General features: G+C 37.6%; 1 protein-coding gene across 1 annotated transcript in view; it reads right to left on the bottom strand.

Moving 5' to 3' along the window:
- Window positions 1-12636: 12636 nt before the first annotated feature.
- The window catches only part of SELENOT (selenoprotein T), a 28461-nt gene continuing 18398 nt past the window's right edge, over window positions 12637-22699 (bottom strand). Inside the window, exons 2-6 of the mRNA XM_057739491.1 lie at window positions 21438-21548; window positions 20739-20865; window positions 17844-17931; window positions 15759-15912; window positions 12637-15213 (exon numbers count right to left, since the gene is read on the bottom strand). Coding sequence (XP_057595474.1) covers window positions 15788-15912; window positions 17844-17931; window positions 20739-20865; window positions 21438-21548 — 451 coding nt within the window. The 3' untranslated portion in view covers window positions 12637-15213; window positions 15759-15787. The remainder of the gene's footprint in view (window positions 15214-15758; window positions 15913-17843; window positions 17932-20738; window positions 20866-21437; window positions 21549-22699) is intronic.

Here is a 22699-nt window from a genome sequence, read left to right as displayed (position 1 = left end):
AGATGGATTTGCAAAAAAAAAAAACACACAAGGATAAAAAACAAACAAACAAAAAAACTCCACAAGGATAATCACACTAATCCACTAGACACTTTACTTACAGTGAATCTCATGCTCTTGGGGGCAAGAAGGGAGGCTCCTTAGTCAATAAGGAGGAAATAGATACAAAGAGAAATTTAAATGATACCCAATGGTTAAAAGTTAAATTGTAAACATGAGACTTTAGATTTAAGGAGGATAATTCTAAGGGAATGTAAATTTTAGCATGAACCTAAACCCTAAAGTAAAACTCCAGAATATAAAGGGACTACGACCACAGAAGCTGACAATGATTTTTAATTGAATAAATCACTGTGTGTGTGTGTGTGTAGTGTGTGTATCTCCAAGGTCAAAAACATCCGAAGAGATGCTATGAGGATGCCAGAATAATATTTCTGTTAAAGCCTCTGTCCCCCTCCACTCCAGCCACCCCATCCTCACTACAGCCAAATCACTTCAAGACCCAGACCTGATCCTACTGCTCATCTGCACAGAAACCTTCCCTGGCTCTCATCCATAGAATACAGCCCAGTTCCTCAGCTCTCAGTGCCCTCAACCATCCTTCTCCAGCCTATCCTTCCAGCCTGCTTCCCACCACATCACCCACCCCATACCAAACACCTCCCCTCTATGGTCCTTCCCTTACAGGAGTTATCACAAAGACCCTGTGCCTCTGTGCTTTCTCATCTCTAAAATGCTCTTCCTCTGTGCCTCCCCAACCCCCCTCCCCCATTTAGCAAAAACTCTCTGTTCAAGGGCTTAGAGCCAATGCCCCACCCTCTGCTTCTGTAGCCCCCTTTGTTGGCCTTCTTTTACGAGGACTTATTATGTTGTGCTGTGTTTAACTTCAACCATAAGCTCCTTGAATGCAGGAATCATATGTCTTCATAACTGTTATCCTCCACATTTACCTGGCACAAAGAAACTCCTCAAAACATGCTTTTAAGAAGCTAAGTGGAAACATTATTATGAAGTTGGAACATTCCAAGAACACAATTGATTTTCAAGTTGTTGATCTACTTGTCTTGTGGTGCAGACTCCAAAGCTATTACCCCCCTTCTCAGTCAGCCTAAGGAAAGGTGGAAGCCTGGAGGATTTAAACACAAATTATTTTAATTGCTGGAAGACATCACTGGACTCTACCCATCTGGAATGTTAATTATCTTTCACCGTCCAACTCATTAATACAAATGTCTCAAGGGGAAAAATATTCCTATACCAATGCCAGTTTTTTAAGTTATTTATTTCAAAGTTGCTTCTGATCATAGCTTCACTTTCCCACACAAGTTTCGAGGAAATAGGAACTTCCCTAGGAAACACTGTGAAGCTTCATCTTTCTGTACCCCTTTCCGTGCTCTGCCGTGCCCCACTACCAACCTCAAGCCCTCAAAGTTCTTCTCTTCTTTCCCTGATCAAAAACAGAAAGGATTTAATAAGAGCCATTTCTCTTTGCTGGCTTGTTATGTTTGACAGTCTTTCCCACGAAAATCTTTGTCACCTTCAACTTAGCTTTTTATTTCACCATTGGAATGAAAGGCTTCCTCTGTTGAAGTAATTTTAAATTTAAATATGGAAAAACTGCTCGGGGAGGCAACGGAGATCCTTTGAAACTACACTAGGCCTCCTTAATAGCAAATCCTTTCAGGCCTGGCGAGAAGAGCGCCACCCTCTCCCGCCCCACGAGGCGGATCGCGCTTCCCGCCACCCTGCCCACCCAGGTTCCAGCTCAAGGCTTCATTCCGTTCCCAGGCTCCGTTCCAGGACCCTCTCTGCCTGAGCATGTGTTGGTCCACTGGTCTCCGTCTGTCCGTCTTTTTCTTCTCCTTCCCCAGCACCCTCCTCCAGCTCTCCTAACCCAGGGTTCTCAACAGCTGCCCTACTAACGTTTTGGACCAGATTATTCTTTGTTGTGGGAAGCTGTCTTGGACACTGTAGGCTGTTTCACACTTCTGGCTCTACCAGCTATATGTCAGGAGCAACGCACACCACCCTCCCAGGAGTGACAATCAAAAATATCTCATCACCAGTGTCCCCTAGACAGTAAAATCCCGAGCCGAGAACTACTGCCTTAACCAAATCCATTCATTCACCCATCCATCCACTCATTCACAGGCAACATTTATAAAACCACCATTTTAGCCTTCCTCAAGACTTCCAGAGGCTTAAGTTATCAGCATGTTTGTCATTACTTTACTCTGGACAGTATTTAATTAGTTTTTTGGCACTGCAACTCTCCTTAACATTTTAAAACTCACAGTTATGCTTCTCACATTATCTTTCCATATGCCATCTTCTGGATACAAATTTCCTGGAACACATCCTCTTCAGTTATTGTAATAATTCTTAAGTACAATGCTGTAGCGCAGATTATATATAAACTTTATGTACATTTAAAGGAAACGACGACAATGTAGATCACTACATTTTCCCTAAGATGGTGTGTAAAAACAGGCACACACATACCCCCACCCCAAGAAAAATAAGCAATGGAGCACGGGTTACACACAGTCTCAGGAGAAATCGTTTCCTGGAATACGAATTTTGCTTGAAGATTTAGGGAGTTATTAAGAACAATAAAACAAAATTTTTATGTTAAAAGCAACATGATAAATTTGGAGTGAATTTCTTGCATGAATTTTAAAGTAAGTACTTGGCAAAACTGTGCTTTGCAAAGTGTCACATCCAGCTGTAGTCCTAGGCAGAACTTTGCTTCAGCACAAACGTTGAAAAGCCCTACTTTAGTGGAATGGAGCACCTTCATCGAATTAAAACTGCAAGAACTTCAAGAAAACATATGATCCAAACTCCAGCTCAGAGGCAAGTGTGGTGTTTTTAAAGCCACCTTATGGATGAGGTTTGCCTTACCTAGGACTGGTAATCTCTCCATTTTGCAATTTGCATCAAGTAAACAGTAGGGAGGGGAAGTGGTCAGGAAAACTGCAATTTCCAAATCCCCTTTGTGGGGGTCTTTTCAGGGCTGAGTATATCTGTAGCCTGAATTCAGTTAAGATAGGACAAGAAACTGTCATGTACACTGACCTTCTCTTCTTCTGGTGTACTCTGCACTTCTTTGCCTTTTATTTTCAGTTTAGTTGCAGTGAAAAATTTTACATCTTAGCTAAAGTAGAGGTAAATGTAACAGTTGTGAAGTGAAACTGAGATTAAATTTTTAATTTTTAAGTTTCTTTTGTTACTGATCTCTTCTCTTCCCACTCGGAATAACAAAGCTTTCTTTGCTTTTCTCCTCCTTCCCCAAATCCCACCAACTGTATAGGGTCCTTTCCTTTTAGCATTGCTACAAGCTATAGATATCAGGGCAAGAAACTTAACTCTTAGAGTTCTAAAGTAAATCTCAAAATCTTTCACAATACCAAATTTCCACCCATCTATATTTTATAGAATTTTACTGGCAGAATCACACCGATAACTAACTTATTGTTTAAATAGGTTATATATTTTAATACCTTAAAAATGGTGTCTCATCTCTAGATCCTATGGACTACTAAGAGATGAAATGAAGCAACATTTTCTAATACATTAAAAAAAGTATTTAGGGAGGAATGTCATCAGCACACTTCGCTGCAAACAAACCTGCTCTTAGCAACTCAAGAATAAACAAGAGTGGTAATTGTTTTCTTTCTCTAGTAAGAGTTGCTAGTAAACAAAGTAAATGAGTATAGCCACTGGCCCCAGGGAGTATTGGTAGCAACCCGCCAGCCAGGTTCTAACACTTCACTAACCAAACCAAGTGACTCAATCCTGGCTCCGTCCATTCCAGATAATTCCCACATAGCTAAGCACTTGGTTTCAGCAGCTTATAACAACAAAGCCATAAACTTGTCTTAAACAGTTATGATCCAGAAATGGAAGGAAGTTGGGTGGAGGAAGTAAAGTCATTAATGACAGAAAAGGAAGAGCTAACAGCAAAATTATTAGGGTGGATATCCAGTGAGGAACAGAATCCAAAGATACAAATGTAACTCAAGTTACACCAAAGTGATTTCTAGGGCTTACCAATGTTCTCATTCCTCTTCCCCAACCTCCCCAGCTCCCACAATCTTCTCCCCAATTATGGTGGAGGCTTATGGAGGAATGAGACCAGCTTCACACTGGAATTTTCAGTTACATGAAAGTAAAACCTTTACTTTTGGGGGGCTTAAGTTCAGATTGAGTTTCCCTAGTGATTTAAAGAATTCTATTATGCTTACTAAAATAAAACTAAAAGTATGCATTTTCCCTACTCAGAATGGTAAAAATTTAAATAATTTGTTTTATGTGAAAATCAAGATCAGTTGTCATTATAAAACATTAATGCAGGCATATTGCCTGCTATGCTCTGAGAAAATCTGGCAATTCATATCAGTTTTTTTTTTTTAAGCTCTTTGTTGGAATATAATTGCTTTACACTCTTGTACCAGTTTTTGAGGTACACCAAAGTGAATCAGCTGTATTTATACATATATCCCCATATCCCCTCCCTCCTGCGACTCCCTCCCACCCTCCCTGTCCTGGCCCTCTAATGCATCACCCATCATCGAGTTGATCTCCCTTTGTTATACAGCAACTTCCCACTAGCTAGCTATTTTACATTTGGTAGTGTATATATGTCTATGCTACTCACTCACTTCATCCCAGCTTCCCCTTTGCCTCCCGCCTCCACAACCCCGTGTCCTGCAGTTCATTCTCTGCATCTGCATCCTTATTCTTGCCCTGTCACTGGGTTCATCAGTAGCATTTATTTTTTAGATTCCGTATATATGAGTTAGCATACAGTATTTGTTTTCCTCTTTCTGGCTTACTTCACTCTGTATGACAGAATCTAGGTCTATCCATCTCATTACATATAGCTTAATTTCATTCCTTTTTATGGCTGAGTAATATTCCATTTTATGTATGTGCCACATCTTCTTTATCCATTCATCTGTTGATGGGCATTTAGGTTGCTTCCATGTCCTGGCTATTGTAAATAGTGCTGCAATGAACATTATGGTACATGTTTCTTTTGGGATTATGGTTTTCTCTGGGTATATGCCCAGGACTGGGATTACTAGGTCATATGGTAGTTATACTTTTAGTCTTTTAAGGAACCTCCAAACTGTTTTCCATAGTGGCTGTACCAGCTTACGTTTCCACCAACAGCGCAGGAGAGTTCCCTTTTCTCCACACCCTCTCCAACATTGATTTGTTTCTAGATGTTTTGATGGCCATTCTGACCAGTGTGAGGTGATACCTTATTGTGGCTTTGACTTGCATTTCTCTAATGATCAGTGATGTTGAGCATCTTTGCATGTGTTTGTTGGCCATCTGTATGTCTTCTTTGGAGAAATGTCTATTGAGGTCTTCTGCCCGTTTGTGGATTCAGTTATTTGCTTTTTTGGTATTAAGCTGCATGAGCTGCTTGTATATTTTAGAGATTAATCCTTTGTCAGCTGCTTCATTCGCAAATATCTTCTTCCATTCTGAGGGTTATCTTTTTGTCTTCTTTATGGCTTCTTTCGCTGTACAAAAGTTTTTGTTTCATTAGGTCCCATTTGTTTATTCTTGATTTTATTTCCATGATTCTAGGAGGTGGGTCAAAAAGGATCTTGCTTTGATGGATGTCATAGAGTGTTCTGCCTATGTTTTCCTCTAGAAGTTTTATACTGTCTAGCATTACATATAGGTCTTTAATCCATTTTGAGTTTATTTTTGTATATGGTGTTAGGAAGTGTTCTAATTTCATTCTTTTACATGTAGCTGTCCAATTTTCCCAGCACCACTTATTGAAGAGGCTGTCTTTTTTCCATTGTATATTCTTGCCTGCTTTGTCAAAGAAAAGGTGCCCATATGTGTGTGGGTTTACCTCTGGGTTCTCTATTCTGTTCCACTGATCTTCCTTTCTGTTTTTGTACCAGTACCATACTGTCTTGATCACTGTGGCCTTGCAGTATAGTTTGAAGTCAAGAAGCCTAATTCCACCAGCTCCGTCTTTCCTTCTCAAGATTGCTTTGGCTCTTCGGGGTCTTTTGCATTTCCATACAAATCCTAAGATTTATTGTTCTAGTTCTGTGAAAGATGCCATTTGTAATTTCATAGGGATTGCGTTGAACTGGTAAATTGCTTTGAGTAAGATAGTCATTTTCACAAAGTTGATTCTTCCAATCCGAGAACATGGTATGTCTCTCCATCTGTTTGTATCGTCTTTGATTTCTTCCATCGGTTGACTTATAGTTTTCTGCATACAGGTCTTTTGCCTCCTTAGGCAGGTTTATTCCTAGGTATTTTATTCTTTATGTTGCAGTGGTAAATGGGAGAGTTTCCTTAATTTCTCTTTCTGCTCTTTCGTTGTTAGTGTATAGGAATGCAAGAGATTTCTGTGCATTGATTTTGTATCCTGCTACTTTACTAAACTCATCAATTAGTGCTAGCAGTTTTATGGTAGAATCTTTAGGGTTTTCTATGTATAATATCATGTCATCTGCCAAGAGTGACAATTTTATTCTTCTTTTCCAATTTGGATTCCTTTTATTTCATTTTCTTCTCTGATTGCTGTGGCTAAAACTTCCAAAACTATGTTGAATAATAATGGTGAGAGTGGACACCTTGTCTTGTTCCTGTTCTTAGAGGGAATGCTTTCAGTTTTTCACCATTTAGAACAATGTTGGCTTTTGGTTTCTCATATATGGCTTTTATTATGTTGAGGTAATTTCCTTCCATGCCCATTTTCTGGAGAGTTTTTATCATAAATGGATGTTGAATTTTGTCAAAAGCTTTTTCTGCATCTATTGAGATGATCATATGGTTTTTATCCTTCAATTTGTTGATATGATGTATCACATTGATTGATTTGTGTATATTGAAGAATCCTTGTATCCGAGGGATAAACCCCACTTGACCATTGTGTAAGATCTTTTTAATGTGCTGTTGGATTCTGTCAGCTAGAATTTTGCTGAGGATTTTCGCATTTATATTCATCAGTGACATTGGTCTGTAATTTTCTTTTTTTGTGACATCTTTGCCTGGTTTTGGTATCAGGGTGATGGTGGTCTCATAGAATGAGTTTGGAAATGGTCTTCCTTCTGCTAAATTTTGGAAGAGTTTGAGAAGGATAGGTGTGAGCTCTTCTCTAAATGTTTGATAGAATTCACCTGTGAAGCCATCTGGTCCTGGGCTTTTGTTTGTTGGGAGATTTTTAATCACAGTCTCAATTTCCGTTCTTGTGATTGGTCTGTTCATATTTTCTATTTCTTCCTGGTTCAGTCTTGGAGGATTGTACTTTTCTAAGAATGTATCCATTTCTTCCAGGTTATCCAATTTATTGGCATATAGTTGCTTGTAGTAGTCACTCATGATCCTTTGTATTTCTGCATGTCTGTTGTTACTTCTTTTTCATTTCTAATTCTGTTGATGTGTGTCTTCTGTCTTTTTTTTCCTGATGAGTCTGGCTAATGGTTTACCAATTTTGTTTATCTTCTCAAAGAACTAGCTTTTACTTTTATTGATCTTTGCTATTGTTTCCTTCATTTCTTTTTCATTTATTTCTGACCTGATCTTTATGATTTCTTTCCTTCTGCTCACTTTGGGGTGTTTTTGTTCTTCTTTCTCTAAGTGTTTTAGGTGTAAGGTTAGGTTGTTTATCGATATTTTTCTTGTTTCTTGAGGTAGGACTGTATTGCTATAAACTTCCCTCTTAGAACTGCTTTTACTGCATCCCATAGGTTTTGGGTTGTTGTGTTTTCATTGTCATTTGTTTCTAGATATTTTTGATTTCCTCTTTGATTTCTTCAGTGATTTCTTGGTTGTTTAATAGTGAATTGTTTAGTCTCCATGTGTTTGTATTTTTTAGTTTTTTTTTCCTGTAATTGATATCTAGTCTCATGGTGTTGTGGTCAGAGAAGATGCTTGATATGATTTCAATTTTCTTGAATTTACAGAGGCGTGATTTGTGACCCAAGATGTGATCTATCCTGGAAAATGTTCCATGTGCACTTGAGAAGAAAGTGTATTCGGTAGTTTTTGGATGGAATGTCCTATAAATATCAATTAAGTCGAGATGGTCTAATGTGTCCTTTAAAGCTTGTGTGTCCTTATTTATTTTCTGTTTGGATGATCTGTCCATTGATGTAAGTGGGGTGTTAAAGTCTCCTACCATTATTGTGTTACTGTCAATGTCCCCTTTTATGGCTGATAGATTTGCCTTATGTATTGAGGTGCTCCTATGTGGGGTGCATAGATATTTACAATTTTATATCTTCTTCTTGGATGGATCCCTTGATCATTATGTAGTGTCCTTCCTTGTCTCTTGTAATAGTCTTTACTTTAAAGTCTAATTTGTCTGATATGAGTATTGCTACTGCAGCTTTGACTTCCATTTGCATGGAATATCTTTTTCCATCCCTTTACTCTCAGTCTATATGTGTCCCTTGGTCTGAAGTGGGTTTCTTGTAGGCAGCATATAGAAGGGTCTTGTTTTTGTATCCATTCAGCCAGTCTGTGTCTTTTGGGTGGAACATTTAATCCATTTACATTTAAGGTGATTATTGGCATGTATGTTCCTATTATCATTTTCTTAATTGTTTTGGGTTTGTTTTTGTAGTTCTTTTACTTCTCTTGTGTTTCCTGCCTAGAAAAGTTCCTTTAGCACTTGTTGTAAGGCTGGTTTGGTGGTGCTGAATTCTCTTAACTTTTGCTTGCCTGTAAAGCTTTTGACGTTTCCATCGGATCTGAATGAGATTCTTGCTGGGTAGAGTATTCTTGGGTTTTTCTCTTTCAGGACTTTAAGTATATCCTGCCACTTCTTTCTGGCCTGCAGAGTTTCTGCAGAAAGATCAGCTGTTATCCTTATGGGTTTTCCCTTACATGTTATTTGTTGCTTTTCTCTTGCTGCTTTTAATATTTTTTCCTTGTGTTTAATTTTCATTAGTTTATTATGTGCCTCGGTGTATTTCTCCTTGGGTTTATTCTGTATGGGACTCTCTGCACTTCTTGCACTTGATTAATTATTTCCTTTCCCATGTTGGGGACGTTTTCCACTATAACCTCTTCAAATATTTTCTCCGACCCTTTTTTTCTTCTTCTGGGATGCCTGTGATTCAAATGTTGGTGCGCTTAATGTTGTCACCAGTCTCTGTGACTGTCTTCCACTCTTTTTATTCTTTTTTCTCTTTCCTGCTCTGTGGCAGTTATTTCCCCCATTCTATCTTCCAACTCATTTGTTCTTCTGCCTCAGTTATTCTGTTGTTTATACCATCTAAAGTATTTTTAATTTTGGTTACTTTGTTTCCATTACTGTTTGTTTGCTCTTTAGTTCTTCTGAGTTCTTATTAACTGTTTCCTATATTTTCTCTATTTTGTTATAGAGATTTTGGATCATCTTTACTATCATTACTTTGAATTCTTTTTCAGGCAATTTTCCTATTTCCTCATTTATTTGATCTTGTGGGGTTTTTTTCCTGCTCCTTTGCCTGCATGCTGTTTCTGTGTTTTCTCATTTTGTCTAATTTATAGGATTTGCTGTCTCCTTTCCCTCTGCTGCCTAGAAGTAATTCCTCTTGTTTCTGCCCTCTGCCCCCTGTGATGGGGTTTGTCCAGTGTCTTCAGCAGGCTTCCTGGTGGGGGATTCTGGTGTCTGCTTTCCAGTGTGTGGCTCTGTGTCTTTTCTCTCTGATGAGCAGGGCTGTGTCAGGTGGTGTGTTTTAGAGTATCTGTGAGGTTGATATGGCTTTAGGTAGTCTGTGTGCTGATGGGTGGATTTGTGTTCCTGTCTTGTTTGTAGCTGGGTGTGAGGTATCTAGCACTGGCAGTTGTAGACAGTCGGACGAAGCCGAGTCTTAGACTCTGATATAGGCCTCTGTGAGAGTTCTCTGCAGTTAATCTTCCCTGTGTCTGAGGACTCCCTAGTAGTCTTGCATCCTGGATTCAGTGTGTCATCTGGAGAATAAAGCAAGGAAAGACAGCAGACGGATAATATTGCTTATAAGTATATTAAAAGATACTAAAAAAGGATAGAAGACAGGGTAACAGAAGAGTGTAGTGTCACTTGTAATATGAAAAGAAATAGAAATGTATAAAAGATAGAAATGAAAAGAAGGTAAGAGATAGTCAGCACTACAAAAAACAGCTAGAAATAGAAATATATAAAGGCTAAAAATAAAAACAGAATATAAAATGTGTTATAAAATGTGTAGATTCCTTAGGACTAAGATCATAATTAAAAAAAAAAAAAAAAGCTAGAACTGACCCCAGAATGGACGACATCAATAGAATAATATTCCTGTTTCCTTGGGGTCTCAGCTGTAAGTGTCCCTCTAGCCCTCCTTGGGCTTTTTGTATTATTCTGTGACCAGCAGAGCTTCCTTTGTTGTTGATCTGTAAGCACTGGTGTGTGGGGAGAGAGAGGGTACAATGGTGGCTCCTTCCCCTGGGAGTGAGTGAGCAGTGTTGCAATGACTCGGGCAGCTGCTGTTGCAGAGGGACACCAGCGGCTCAGGCTGAGAGCGCGACTACAGCCGCAGCTCCTCCCCCCGCTACTACTCTGCCAGGGCGCCCTGCCTGGGTCACGACGGCTCATTCAGTCATGGCAGTGCCTGTTGCAGAGGGATGCCAGCGGCTCAGGTATAAATAGAATGTCTGCAGAGCTGGGCCACTCTGTGGACTTTTGGCTCTTGGCTGCAGGCACTCTAGGCCAGCCCCGCCTGGGGGCCTTTGTTATTCCTGAGTGCATTTGCAGGCCCAAAGGGGTCCTTCCTTTGTCCATCACAGGCGCAGAGAGGCTACACCAGCTGCTCCTCCCTGCTGCTTGTTAGTCAACAGTATTGAGCTGCCACCATGGCTGCCCAGCTTTCTGCGGTAGGCATTCTCCGCTGTGGATTTCTTCCCTCCTGTCCCCTCAGTCCGTCTCCCCACTGCCAACAATGTTTCTCACCCTGAACCAGTTCTCCAGTTTCTACGTTACAACTCCCACACCCCCTGTTCAGCTGTGCACCAATGTCTCAGTCTGAACATGCTGAACTGTGGTGCAGACCCTCTGTGTGTTTCTCACTCTTTCCCATCTGTCACAGCTCAGCTGCTTTACCCTCTTTGAACAGTCCCAAATGCCTCCCTTCTGACCCAGGGAAATTCCCTGTTGGAGAAGGGGTTTCCCTGTCAGATAAGGGACGTTTCCCTGAATTTGACAATCCTGTTTCAGATCCCCCCACCCCAAGGTGTGGGACTCGTCCCTTTCCTTTCTTCTCCTCCTCTTTCTCCTTTTTTTTTCCTCCCTCTGTCCTATCCAGTTATGTCGGGATCTTCGCAGTCCTTTCAGGTGTCCAAGGTCGTCTGCTGGTGTTCAGCTGGTTCTCTGTGGGAATTATTGCGTCTTTTGATGTATTCTTGATGCATCTGTGGAGAAGGATGCATTCCACGTCCTTCTACTTTGCTGCCATCTTTCAGCTCCAGTTATTTTACACTCAAAGATTTAACATTTCCTTTTAAAATACCTACCCCAAAAGTTTTAACATACTAACCCAACAAAGGATAAGAAATACATTGCATTGATAAAACAGATTAATTGGGACAATTAAGTCCTCAATTTGTTTTCTTAGAAACAACCTCCCTCTCATCTCACTGTTTCTTCTTTTGGATTCTCATTTTACTGAGTTTCTTGTTCTTATTAAGTCATTCTATAAATGTGAAGCAAATGTGCAAAATTTTCTTCTGTGCCACAAGCTACATTTCCTTCCAGACTGTCCTGAGTCTTTTGTCCTCTGACCTGTGGTACAGTGCTCCTCAGTGCGGATCTCAAACTGACAGCATCAGCATTATCTGGCAGCTGGGCTAAAGTGCAAATTATTGGGAACCCACTCAGACCAAATGAATCAGAATCTCCAGGGATGGGATCTAGGAATTTTTCCCAATGATTCTTAGGCACTCTAAAGTTTTAAAACCACTGCTGTTACACGTTTGCCTAGATATCATGTTTCTTTTTATTTTGCTAGTGCTTGACAAAGGCAACAGAAGACATTCTACAAGCCTTGACAGAGAATGGATTGACTTAACACTCTTTCCACTGTACAGGAGACCAATTTCTATTTTTCTTCAAGATACAGTTCAGACCTGGGTCTGCTTCTATTTGCTTGTTTACGTCTACGGTAAAGGAGCCAGGTACTGTGAAGGAAAAGGCTCAGCTGGACTCAAGAAAAATATCTGCTTTCTCTTCTGAGATTGTTAAACTGTCTATACCAGTCAAGAGAAGCCCTCAATTTGTTTCTCTCCAGATTTTGGGCTGTTAGTATGATTTTCTCAGGGATTCTGGAGGTTGAGGGTAAAGAAGGTCAATAATGTAAACTGCTCCACCCCAGCACAGAACATACCACAGAGCTGTTGAAAGTTCAGGTAACACTGAAGCACACGCAACTGGACCATAAGGCTCAAGAAGTAGTTTAAGGTCAAAGAGTAGTTAAGACTAGGAGTGTCAGACTGGGAGGGGGAAGGGGGATGTTAGCACTGGTTGAATTAAGAAACCATTGGAAAACATTAGTTGATGACAATGTTTACAGCGTAAATTTCCTAAATACAATTATCATATAAAGCGCTCTAGCACAGATTCAGTTCCGGAAAGGAGGGGTTCCTTTCACATCAGCTTAATAAAATGTTATTTTCACAATGCGATAGAGGAAGGCCCTCAAGCTTTACAATTCCTCATGTTTCTCTCAAAAAATATTTTTTAAAGTCTTAAGTCTAATATGTTTTTAAGTATTAAATACCAAATTATGCTTTAAAATTTTGTAGGTTATTTTTAAAAAATCTAAATTAGTTAAATTTATGACAATAAAATGCTAACCAATCAAGGTCCCAAACTAATAACATTCAAAATAAGACTCAGCGTGAGGATCCTGTTATGTTTTGATAGTGGTAAAGGCTGATCAATTGCTGTCATTAATCCTAGTGCCGTAAGTTAATAATGCGTTTATATTCTGAAAGCGTATGTGTCTTGCACACTTCAATGCTGAGGTATAAAGCCATGTTTTGCCAAATTTTTTATTAATGTACCATATAATCTCATCCACAATAGCAACTACGGTAAAAACCCCAATAACATTAGCCACCCTGCTGTCATGTTTTATGGTCTTCTAATTAACAGAGTACATAAACGTTTATAAACTGCACAACCACACCAATTTGAAAGCAACTGTGCAATAAATTGTGAAATGTTAGGAATAAAGCCACATACTCAATAACTTTCTAACTTTCCCTTTTTTCATGTTTTCCTTTTTTATGTTCACACTTCCCACTAATTTTTTCACTAGACTCTGTTAAACCTTAGATTTAAATACGGCCAAACATAAAACAATATTGAAATGGGTATGAGCAAAATAGCTGAATTTTATCACTGACCAAGCCACTTAAAGCTATTCTCCAAAAGACAAGTTATTCACCCAAGGTAAACAGGGGAAAAGTTAGAATTCTTCATGGCTGGCCTGTCAGATACATGGGAATATCCAAGACAAGGCTAGAAGGTCTAAATGTCAAAAAGTTAACTGTCACTGGTGGAATGTCTGTCGCTGAAGAAAGACCCTACACACACTCAGCAGTGTGTTCAACTTGCAGAAGGAAGTCTGGGCTGGTACAAAGCAAGTAAACAAGGTTTTAAGTCCTAGTCAAAGATAACAAAGTGTTATGAAACCTGAATAATAACCTCTAAGTAACCTCTAGCTTAAACTATATTGACTCTTGCCATTGCATAATCTTAGGTTAACAGTTTTGCAGCCTTAATTAAAAGGATAAGGCATTTAATCAATTTTCTGCAGTGAATTATTAGGCTAACTTCTTTTCAGCTAGAGACTACAGTATGTTCCACTTTGAGACTGTCACAATGATGATTACCAGACATGCATTTCAACAAGCATTCACGGACAAATGAAGTATAAGGTTGTACTAAGTGTTTGGTGGACTCAATATTGAATTATCTCGTAACTTTTTCCATAAATCCCTTTACTTCCACTAACAACTCTAGACCTACCACTTCTATTCCTACATGAAATGTTGCTATATGACTAATTTTCTACATTATGGTCCTATTTCTGCTATATTACTCTTATAATCTTTAGTGATTTAAGCTTTAAAAAAAACAAACAAAAAACTACCTTTCTAGAACTCTGGAAAGATATGAAATTCACTGAATAAAAGATTTTCAATTTTGTTCCTCAAATATAATAAAATTCCGATACGATGTTAGACAAGTTAAATTATTAGACAAGTGATCTCCATTTACCTAATATTAATGTTGTAAAGAGATTCAACTAAACTTTCTTTAGTGAGGAAAGTTTCAATTATCCTAAAAATGGTAAATGTCCTATTATTTGTGTGTGAACCTAAAGTGTGTCTCCTAGGAAATTATCTGTGAGTCAAAAACAAAACTTTCGGCAGACAACTGTTAAATATAATGTTAACAGGTACGCTGGGCAATAAACTCAAACTTCTTATTTAACTTATATCTGCTTAGTTTTTTATTGAGTTAAGTAGAAAGGCCCAGTTAATCAACTCATTAAATTGGTCAAGGCAGCACACTTGAACTACATTAACAGGATTTAAAAAGCGGTTGGTCTTTTAGTAGTTCTCTGGTCATCACACACGCGCGCACACACACATACACAAATTGGTAGAGTACTCTGGATATAGGATTTCCCCCCATAATCTTATATAATGAGCTGTTCACAATCTGCAGTATTTTGAAAACTATATAAATTGGACATGACCAAATTAGAGATGTCTGATAAACTCTTATAAAGTATTTAGGAACTTCAGCTCTAGTCTCGAAAACATCAATTTTAAACTATAAAAAAGGAAAATTCATATAAAATCACAACAGACAACAGACATCTCTGAAAACAATCAAATTGTAACTCAATTTTCTACTTTTTCAAATATGACCAAGAAAAAAAAAGTACAAGTAGTAATGTCTGCATGTTTTTTTAAAAACTATTAACTGAGTGGACTTGGGGAAGAAAAAAAAAACTATACAGTATTATTGCACTCCACGAATGTGCAGAATTCCAAAATATGCCAGCACTGAAAAACTGCCTTGCATTGAGGTTTTCCAAGAGGTACAACGAGCCTGCCAAGAAAACATCTGGTCTGTACTAACAGCTTGCTGTCTTCAGTACAGGCCTTCATAATGTCAGTCACGCTGCTCTTGCAAAAATTCCTTAATGTCTGAAAGACACACAGAAAAAAGAATATTTTATTTCAAAATCCACTCTTGTAAAATCCACTCATTGATCAGAAAAGAACTGAGAACATCTCTGCTAAACAAAATTAACTTTCACCTCTGTGTTCACGCACATTTGCTCATAAATTTTTTGAGCATGTGAAAAGAATTTGCATAGTTTTAGGAACTGGTTATTTGAAGGTAAGGAGAGGGTATATATGTACAATATATGTATAGTATATGAATTCAGGCCATTAGGAGTTCACAATCAAAAGAATGATGTTCCAGGCCCAATTATTAAGCCTTAAACATAAAATTAATAGCACAATCTTACTTTATTTTAGCAGATCCAAACTCTCTTGGTCACTTACAAATTTTAATGAAGACACCCATCTGTTAAATCTTAGGTTGGAAACTCAATTGAAAATATATGTAATATCTATTATTATATACATTATATCTATATCTATTATACTAATACATGAAATATCTTACTGATTCATGAGAATTAACTGATACCTATACATAGTTATATTTTTAAACTACTTACAAAAGAGTTTTCAGTGCTGATAGGTGGGGCTATGATCGATGGTGTGGGATTGAATCCATATGCACATTGAGCTTCATTTCGTTGTCAAGAATCTGAACAAGCTGTTGCATGGACGGAAGGTGACCAGATTCCAGCTTAGACCACACAGGTACATCTATAAACGAAAATGGCACCACCCCCTTCAAATTAAAGATGATTCCATAATAGACATTCATTCTATAAATACGTATTATTTATGCACACAGCTGGAGATAAAATTAAGCTTCTTGCTTTTATGGAGTTTATATTCTAGCAGGGGAAATATAAAAAGAACTATACAAATATCTACATCATATTCGTATACTAAAGATTAAAACTAGAAGATGCTGTAAGAGGGACATATGAAAGATTATTAAAAGAGAGAGATTATTAAAATTGAGAGATATTATTAAACATGAAAGCTGAAATACAGAAGAGTGGTACAAGGGAGGCTGGAAAGGTTGGCAGGGATTAGATCAAGGGATCAAAATACTATAAAGTAAGCATTCTCAGCTTAAGAAGATACACAGTCTGCCCCAGCTACTTAAGATTCATTGTAGCCTGAAAGCAGTAACAGGCAATAGATAAATGAATGGACATGGCTGTGTTCCAATAAAACTTTATTTACAAAGCAGGAAGCAGAGGATATGGTCCACAGGGCCTTGGTTTGCCCATGCCTAGGCTACACCATACAGGGCCTTTTGTCCATGTTAAATGTTCTGGTCTTTATCTTCAGAATAAAATAAAGCCATTTAATAAATCTGAGGCAGTGAAGCAACAAGACGAAATGTTGACTAAAAAAAAAATTCGTTTAAATAACTCAACTGTTGGAGCAGGTGTCAGCAAACTTTTCCATAAGAAGCCAGATAGTAAATATTTTAGGCTTTATAGACCAAGAGGCAAAATTCAGGATGTTATATAGGTACTAACATATCTAGAGAGATACATTTCCACAAATTTTTCATCGATGAAACTCAAAACTAGGTACGAATGCTGAAATCTGAACTTCGTTTAATTTTCACATTTCACAAAATATTTTTAATTTTTTAACCATTAAAAAATGTAAAAGGGAATTCCCTGGTGGTCAGTGGTTAGGACTTGGTGCTTTCACTGCTGGGGCCTGGGTTCAATCCCTGGTCGGGAAACTAAGATCCTGCAAGCTGTGTGGTGTAGCTGGGAAAAAAAAAACTAAGAGCCACCCAGCAACATGGATATACCTAGAGATTATCATACTAAGTGAAGTAAGCCAGAGAGAGAAAGACAAATATAAAGAGACTCACAGACAGAGAAAACGAACTTATTACAGTTACCGAAGGAGAAAGAGGGGTGGGGAGAGGGATAAACGAGGAGGCTGGAATATACACACTGCTTTCTATAAAATAAATAACCAACAAGGACCTACTGTATAGCACAAGGAACTATACTCAATATTATGTGATAACCTATAAGGGAAAAGAATCTGAATCACTGTGCTGTATACCTGAAACCTATACAATATTATAAATAAACTATACTTCAACCAAAAAAAATTAAATATAAGTAAATAAATGAATTTTAAAATTGTAAAAGCCATTGTTAGCTCAGAGACCATATTTGCCAACCTCTGGTTTAGAGAATATGTTAGAGAATAACAAGATCATTGTGGCTTGCATTAGGGTGGATAGCAATGAAGATAAATAAAAGATTTTTGAAAACTGTAAAAAGCAGAATTGAGAAAAATTGGTAATCCAATAGATATGGAGAGTAAGGAATGTTATCCTAGGCTTCTGACCTGGGCAACTGGGTAGAATGATAATGGTCCATTAAATAAGTGAGAAATGCCAGGGAAGGAGAAAACTGGAATATAGTAACGTTTAGGATTGCTGGCTACAGTACCTAGCATAGAGGTCTAGAGCTCTCCAGAGCTATACATTCAAGGGTCATCATACAGATGTTATTCTAAAGCCATGGGAATAGGTGAAGACCATGTAAAGAGACAATTTAGCATATTATGAAAAACAGAAAAGGCTGATACTTATTATAAATCATTTAAAATTTATCACAGGATGCAAACTCTTCAGAACCTACCATTCAAAGTTATCTCAAATGCACCTGTTGACATACACTGGTTCTCAATCATGTTGCTCAAGAAGAAGACCATCATACATGCATAGACCTAAAAGAAAATACAATTAAGTACAATCGGTAAAGTCATTTTCAAATCAAAACATGACAAATTAAGTAATCTTTTAAATAGTCTCATTTTCATTTGGTAATTGCTCTTTTTAAATCTACTTTAAGTTTCTATAGAAACTATTGCTGCTACTCCATATGTTTAGATAATGTACACAGAAAGTTGCAACAATAATTCACAGCTCTATACATTCTGAAGAACTTATGTTATTCCTAATGTAAAGATATAATTTCTAGAAATCTCGTAATAGCCTTAATAAGTTAAACAAAATACCAGCATAACAAGGGTTCATTTTTGCATTTTTATAATATAATGTATGAATTCACAAGGGACTAATGATGCAATAACCAGCAACTCCATGTATTCAAGACAACCTATCCACGTTCCAACCAAACCATTTTAGCTCAAACTAAAAAAAAAGAGGTTAGAAAGCACTAGCAATATTAAATTACATCCATTCACCTTTTGAAGGCAAATCTATACCCTCTCAAGAGATTAGAAACTCCTGTTGGACAGAAGTTTTAACAAAATCACCTGCCTAAAAGTAGGATGTAGTGAGGATGTCAATTCACAGCAAGCTGCTTCAGAAAAATAAATCAAAATGCCTACAGCAGATGAGAAAGAGCTTCCCCTTAGCCCCACTTGAGCTAGGTAGGCTTTGATTTCACAGAAGTTATTCTAGCATTTGGGCACAAAGTCTACTTTCATGAGAATACACAAGGACGTGTCACAAAAGCTACAGCTTTCAAGTATCCTCTTCCATAGATCAACAGTGTTATAAATCTATAGAAGTAAAATGCAACTAAAGATAATTTGGAATCAACAGAATTAACAAATAGCACAAAACATTATCAATAAGTACTTAATTTCTAATTCTTAATCCTATGTAAATCAATATTTTGTTAATAACAGAGTAGAGACACACCTCAATTAGAGGATGTTTATGTTAAGAACCCATGCCTGTTATTGGAAATAAGTGATTCCCTAAGAAAAAGAAGTAGAGCTATGTTAGGAGTTGGCTAAAGGTAGTCTCAGCCTACAACTAAAGGATAAGACCAGATGGAGGACTCCAAAAGAGAATACTTCTTAGAAGGAAACCTAAGCAATCTCATTCAAGAGAGAAATTAGTCCTATTTCTCACAGCAGAAAGGCAGACCCTCCAGAATGGATGACTTTAAGTAAAGCAGATGAGAGATCTAGAAAGAGTGTATGCTGCAGCAATACCCTACAAAGAAACAGGAAATAGCACAAGATTCTTATCAATATATATTTATATTGATTGTTTCAGGTAATCTGCTATAGATTACCCATGAATAGAAAAGTCAAAGGACAAAAAATAAAAACAGAATTTTGGTAAGAATCAATTGGTGGAAATCCCATTTTTAACATGAATAAACCTATTAATATCCATGTTAGTTGGTATAAAAGGCCTACATTATGTATATATTATGTTTTGCTATATGATTTGGCCCAAGTTATATAATCAAAATCAGGTATCACATTACTTTGTGCCCAGGTTCTAATAAAGTAACACCTCTCTATCCTTCATATAATAAAAAGGTAAGACCTAATCATTCTTTTTTTTTTGTTAAAGATTTATTATTTATTTAATTTTTGGCTGCACTGGGTCTTCACTTCTCATTGTGGTGGCTTCTCTTGTTGTGGAGCATGGGCTCTAGGAGTGTAGGCTTCAGTAGCTGCAGCATGTTAGAGCAGTAGTTGTGGCTCATGGGCTCTAGAGCCCAGGCTCAGTGGTTGTGGCACAGGGGCTTAGCTGCTCCGAGGCATGTGGGATCTTCCTGGCCCAAGGATCAAACCCGTGTCCCCTGCATTAGCAGTGGATTCTTGACCACTGCGCCACCAGGAAAACCCAAGATCATGCTTAATATATAAATATGGATACTAAGGCCAAAGGAGGTTAAGTGCTCTAGAGATAAAAAAGTGGTTTAAGTTGAAATAGCACATGTAAAGAGCAAAAAGTACTTTAAAAAACAGAAAAAGAAAAATCCATTAAAATATTTCATTGACGGACTTCCCTGGTGGCACAGTGATTAAGAATCCACCTGCTGGGGACACAGGTTCAAGTTCTGGTCCAGGAAGATCCCACATGCCATGGAGCAAGTAAGCTGCTGTGCCACAACTACTGAGCCTGTGCTCTAGAGCCCACGAGCCGCAAATAATGAAGACCGAGCGCCTAGAGCCTGTGCTCCACAACAAAGAGAAGCCACTGCAATGAGAAGCCCACACACCACAACTAAGAGTAGCTCCTGCTTGCCACAACTAGAGAAAGCTTGCATGCAGCAATGAAGACCCAATGCAGCCAAAAATAACATAAATAAATAAATTTATGGGAAAAAAAATTTTCATTGACAACTAAAAACCTATAGCTATCAAAGCTATTACATTACATACCGGACTTCCTAGGTGGCGCAGTGGTAAAGAATCCACCTGCCAATGCAGGGGACATGGGTTTCAGCCTTGCCCTGGGAAAATTCCACATGCCGCGGAGCAACTAAGCCCATGTGCCACAACTATTGAGCCCGTGCTCTAGAGCCTGTGAGCCACAACTACTGAGCCCATGTGCCGCAACTACTGAAGCCCATGCACAAGAGCCTGTGCTCCACAAGAGAAGCCACTACAACGAGGAGCCTGTGCACCACAATGAAGAGTAGCCCCTGCTCACAGCAACTAGAGAAAGCCCATGTGCAGCAACAAAGACCCAACGCAGCCAATAAATAAAAATAAAATAAATAAATTAATTAAAAAAAAAAAGCTATTACGTTACATACCTTATTTTCTTGGCCCCACTGCCAGATGCTAGGAGCTTGCATGCCAAAGAAAGCAAAAGGATCCTTGCCAACAATTATTAAGCCTATTAATACTAGCTTGAAGACTGACAGGAAAGATGCTATGTGTCTATCAAAAGAAAAGAAAGAAATTCATCAGAAGCTACAATTTCTCATCTACTTCACAATTTTGTAACAAGTCTATATGTATAGACACTTTCTAAACACTAAATCTAAAAATTGCTAATTATACTAGGAAAAAGCTAGTAACTAAATTTTACTGTGCAATTTTAAAACAAAGATGTTTAACATCTTTTGAATCAAAAATTAACTTATAAAATTACATAGCATTGGCCTTTAAAAATACTATTACTTTAACAGTACAGAATTTTGTACCACTGACTTTCTATAAAAATGTAGGAGTTCTTGATCTATGGCCACAATAAAAGTTACATAAGAAATCACATTTTTAGAAGGGTTGCCATCTCTGAAATGATCTTCCTGTTCCTTCTGACAGAAAAATTCTTTCATATTTGGATTAAATAAACTTGCTATTTATAAAACTGTTTTCTGTAAATTATAACCAGCTAAAAAATTATAATAACCAAAGAAAGCTAATTGAACCAATTCACAAATGTTTATTTACAAATGTGAAAAAATTCTCTTAAAAAATTCCTTTATAAGCTACTGAAATTTACTTACCTATATATTGGTTGAGGGAGGTAATTCTCTCCTTCAATGCGGATGTCTGGGTACCGCTGGCTAATAACCCGCATGTACTCCTCAAACACCCGCCTATAACCTCAGGAAACACTGCAGAAAAATAAAAGTGCTTCCATTAAGTGGTTTAGAATATGACTAGATTTATTTTGTAGTTATACAAAGCCTAAAAATTGTTACCAAGATTAAAAATGTTTCTCAAGAAGAGTCACTAATTAATAATGATTGATGCTGGATACATGGACTTTTTTCACAAATTTCACATATTTCATATCTTCCTTTCAAGTAAATAATCCTTCTATTAGAACATTAAACTTTATAGATTTGGCTTACTGTTGGAGAGAAGCAAATACCTATTCATGGAAGTCACCATATTTTGAGCTCTCAAATCAATTTGCCTTTTTTTTTTTTTCGTATCAACAACTCTATGAACACTGAAATGAAAAGAATTCTTATTTATCTGAAAAAGGGACTTTCAAAATTTGGGCATAGGAAGCTTAAAAAAATACCAAGGCATCAAACATGACACCCTGTTTCTTATTTCCACTCTACCCTTAACTTGGCAAACATGCCTGCTCAAGCACAACAAAAGAAACTTTAAAAATTCTTAGATCCTTTCTGACTCTAAAATTTGATTCTATTTTGCAAAAGGAAAACAAAGATTAGGAAGATACCTTTCAGCAATATGACAGTATTCTATGTCATTACTCCAGAAATTAAGTCAACAGCATCCAATTATCCTCTAAAATCTCTGAATAACTAAACTGTGGATATATGATATATGTTGCTTCAGCAAGAAAAGGGAGATATGCCACCAGAATTAATATGCAGGGGGAAAAAGTACACAGAAAACTTTAATAAGACATTGATGAAAGAAACTGAAGACACAAATAAATGAAAACATATCTCATGTTCATGGATCAGAAGAATTTACACTGTTAAAATGTCCATACTACCCAAAGCAATTTATAGATTCAATGCAATCCCTATCAAAATTGCAATGACATTTTTCATAGAAATAGAACAAGCAATCTTAAAATGTGTATAAAGCCAGAAAAGACCCCAAATAGCCAAAGTAATTTTGAGAAAGAAAAATAAAGCTGGACGCACCATGCTTCCTTATTTCAAACTATATTACAAAGCTACAATAATCAAAATAGTATGTATGGTAGTTGCATAAAAAAACACATAGATCAATGAGACAGAATCCAGAAATAAACCCACGCATGTATGGCCAGCTACAT

The sequence above is a fragment of the Hippopotamus amphibius genome, chromosome 6 (assembly GCF_030028045.1).
Source record: "Hippopotamus amphibius kiboko isolate mHipAmp2 chromosome 6, mHipAmp2.hap2, whole genome shotgun sequence".
Taxonomy (NCBI): Eukaryota; Metazoa; Chordata; class Mammalia; order Artiodactyla; family Hippopotamidae; genus Hippopotamus; species Hippopotamus amphibius.
Note: the sequence above shows the minus strand (reverse complement) of the source record. Positions and strands in the feature narration are given on the sequence as shown.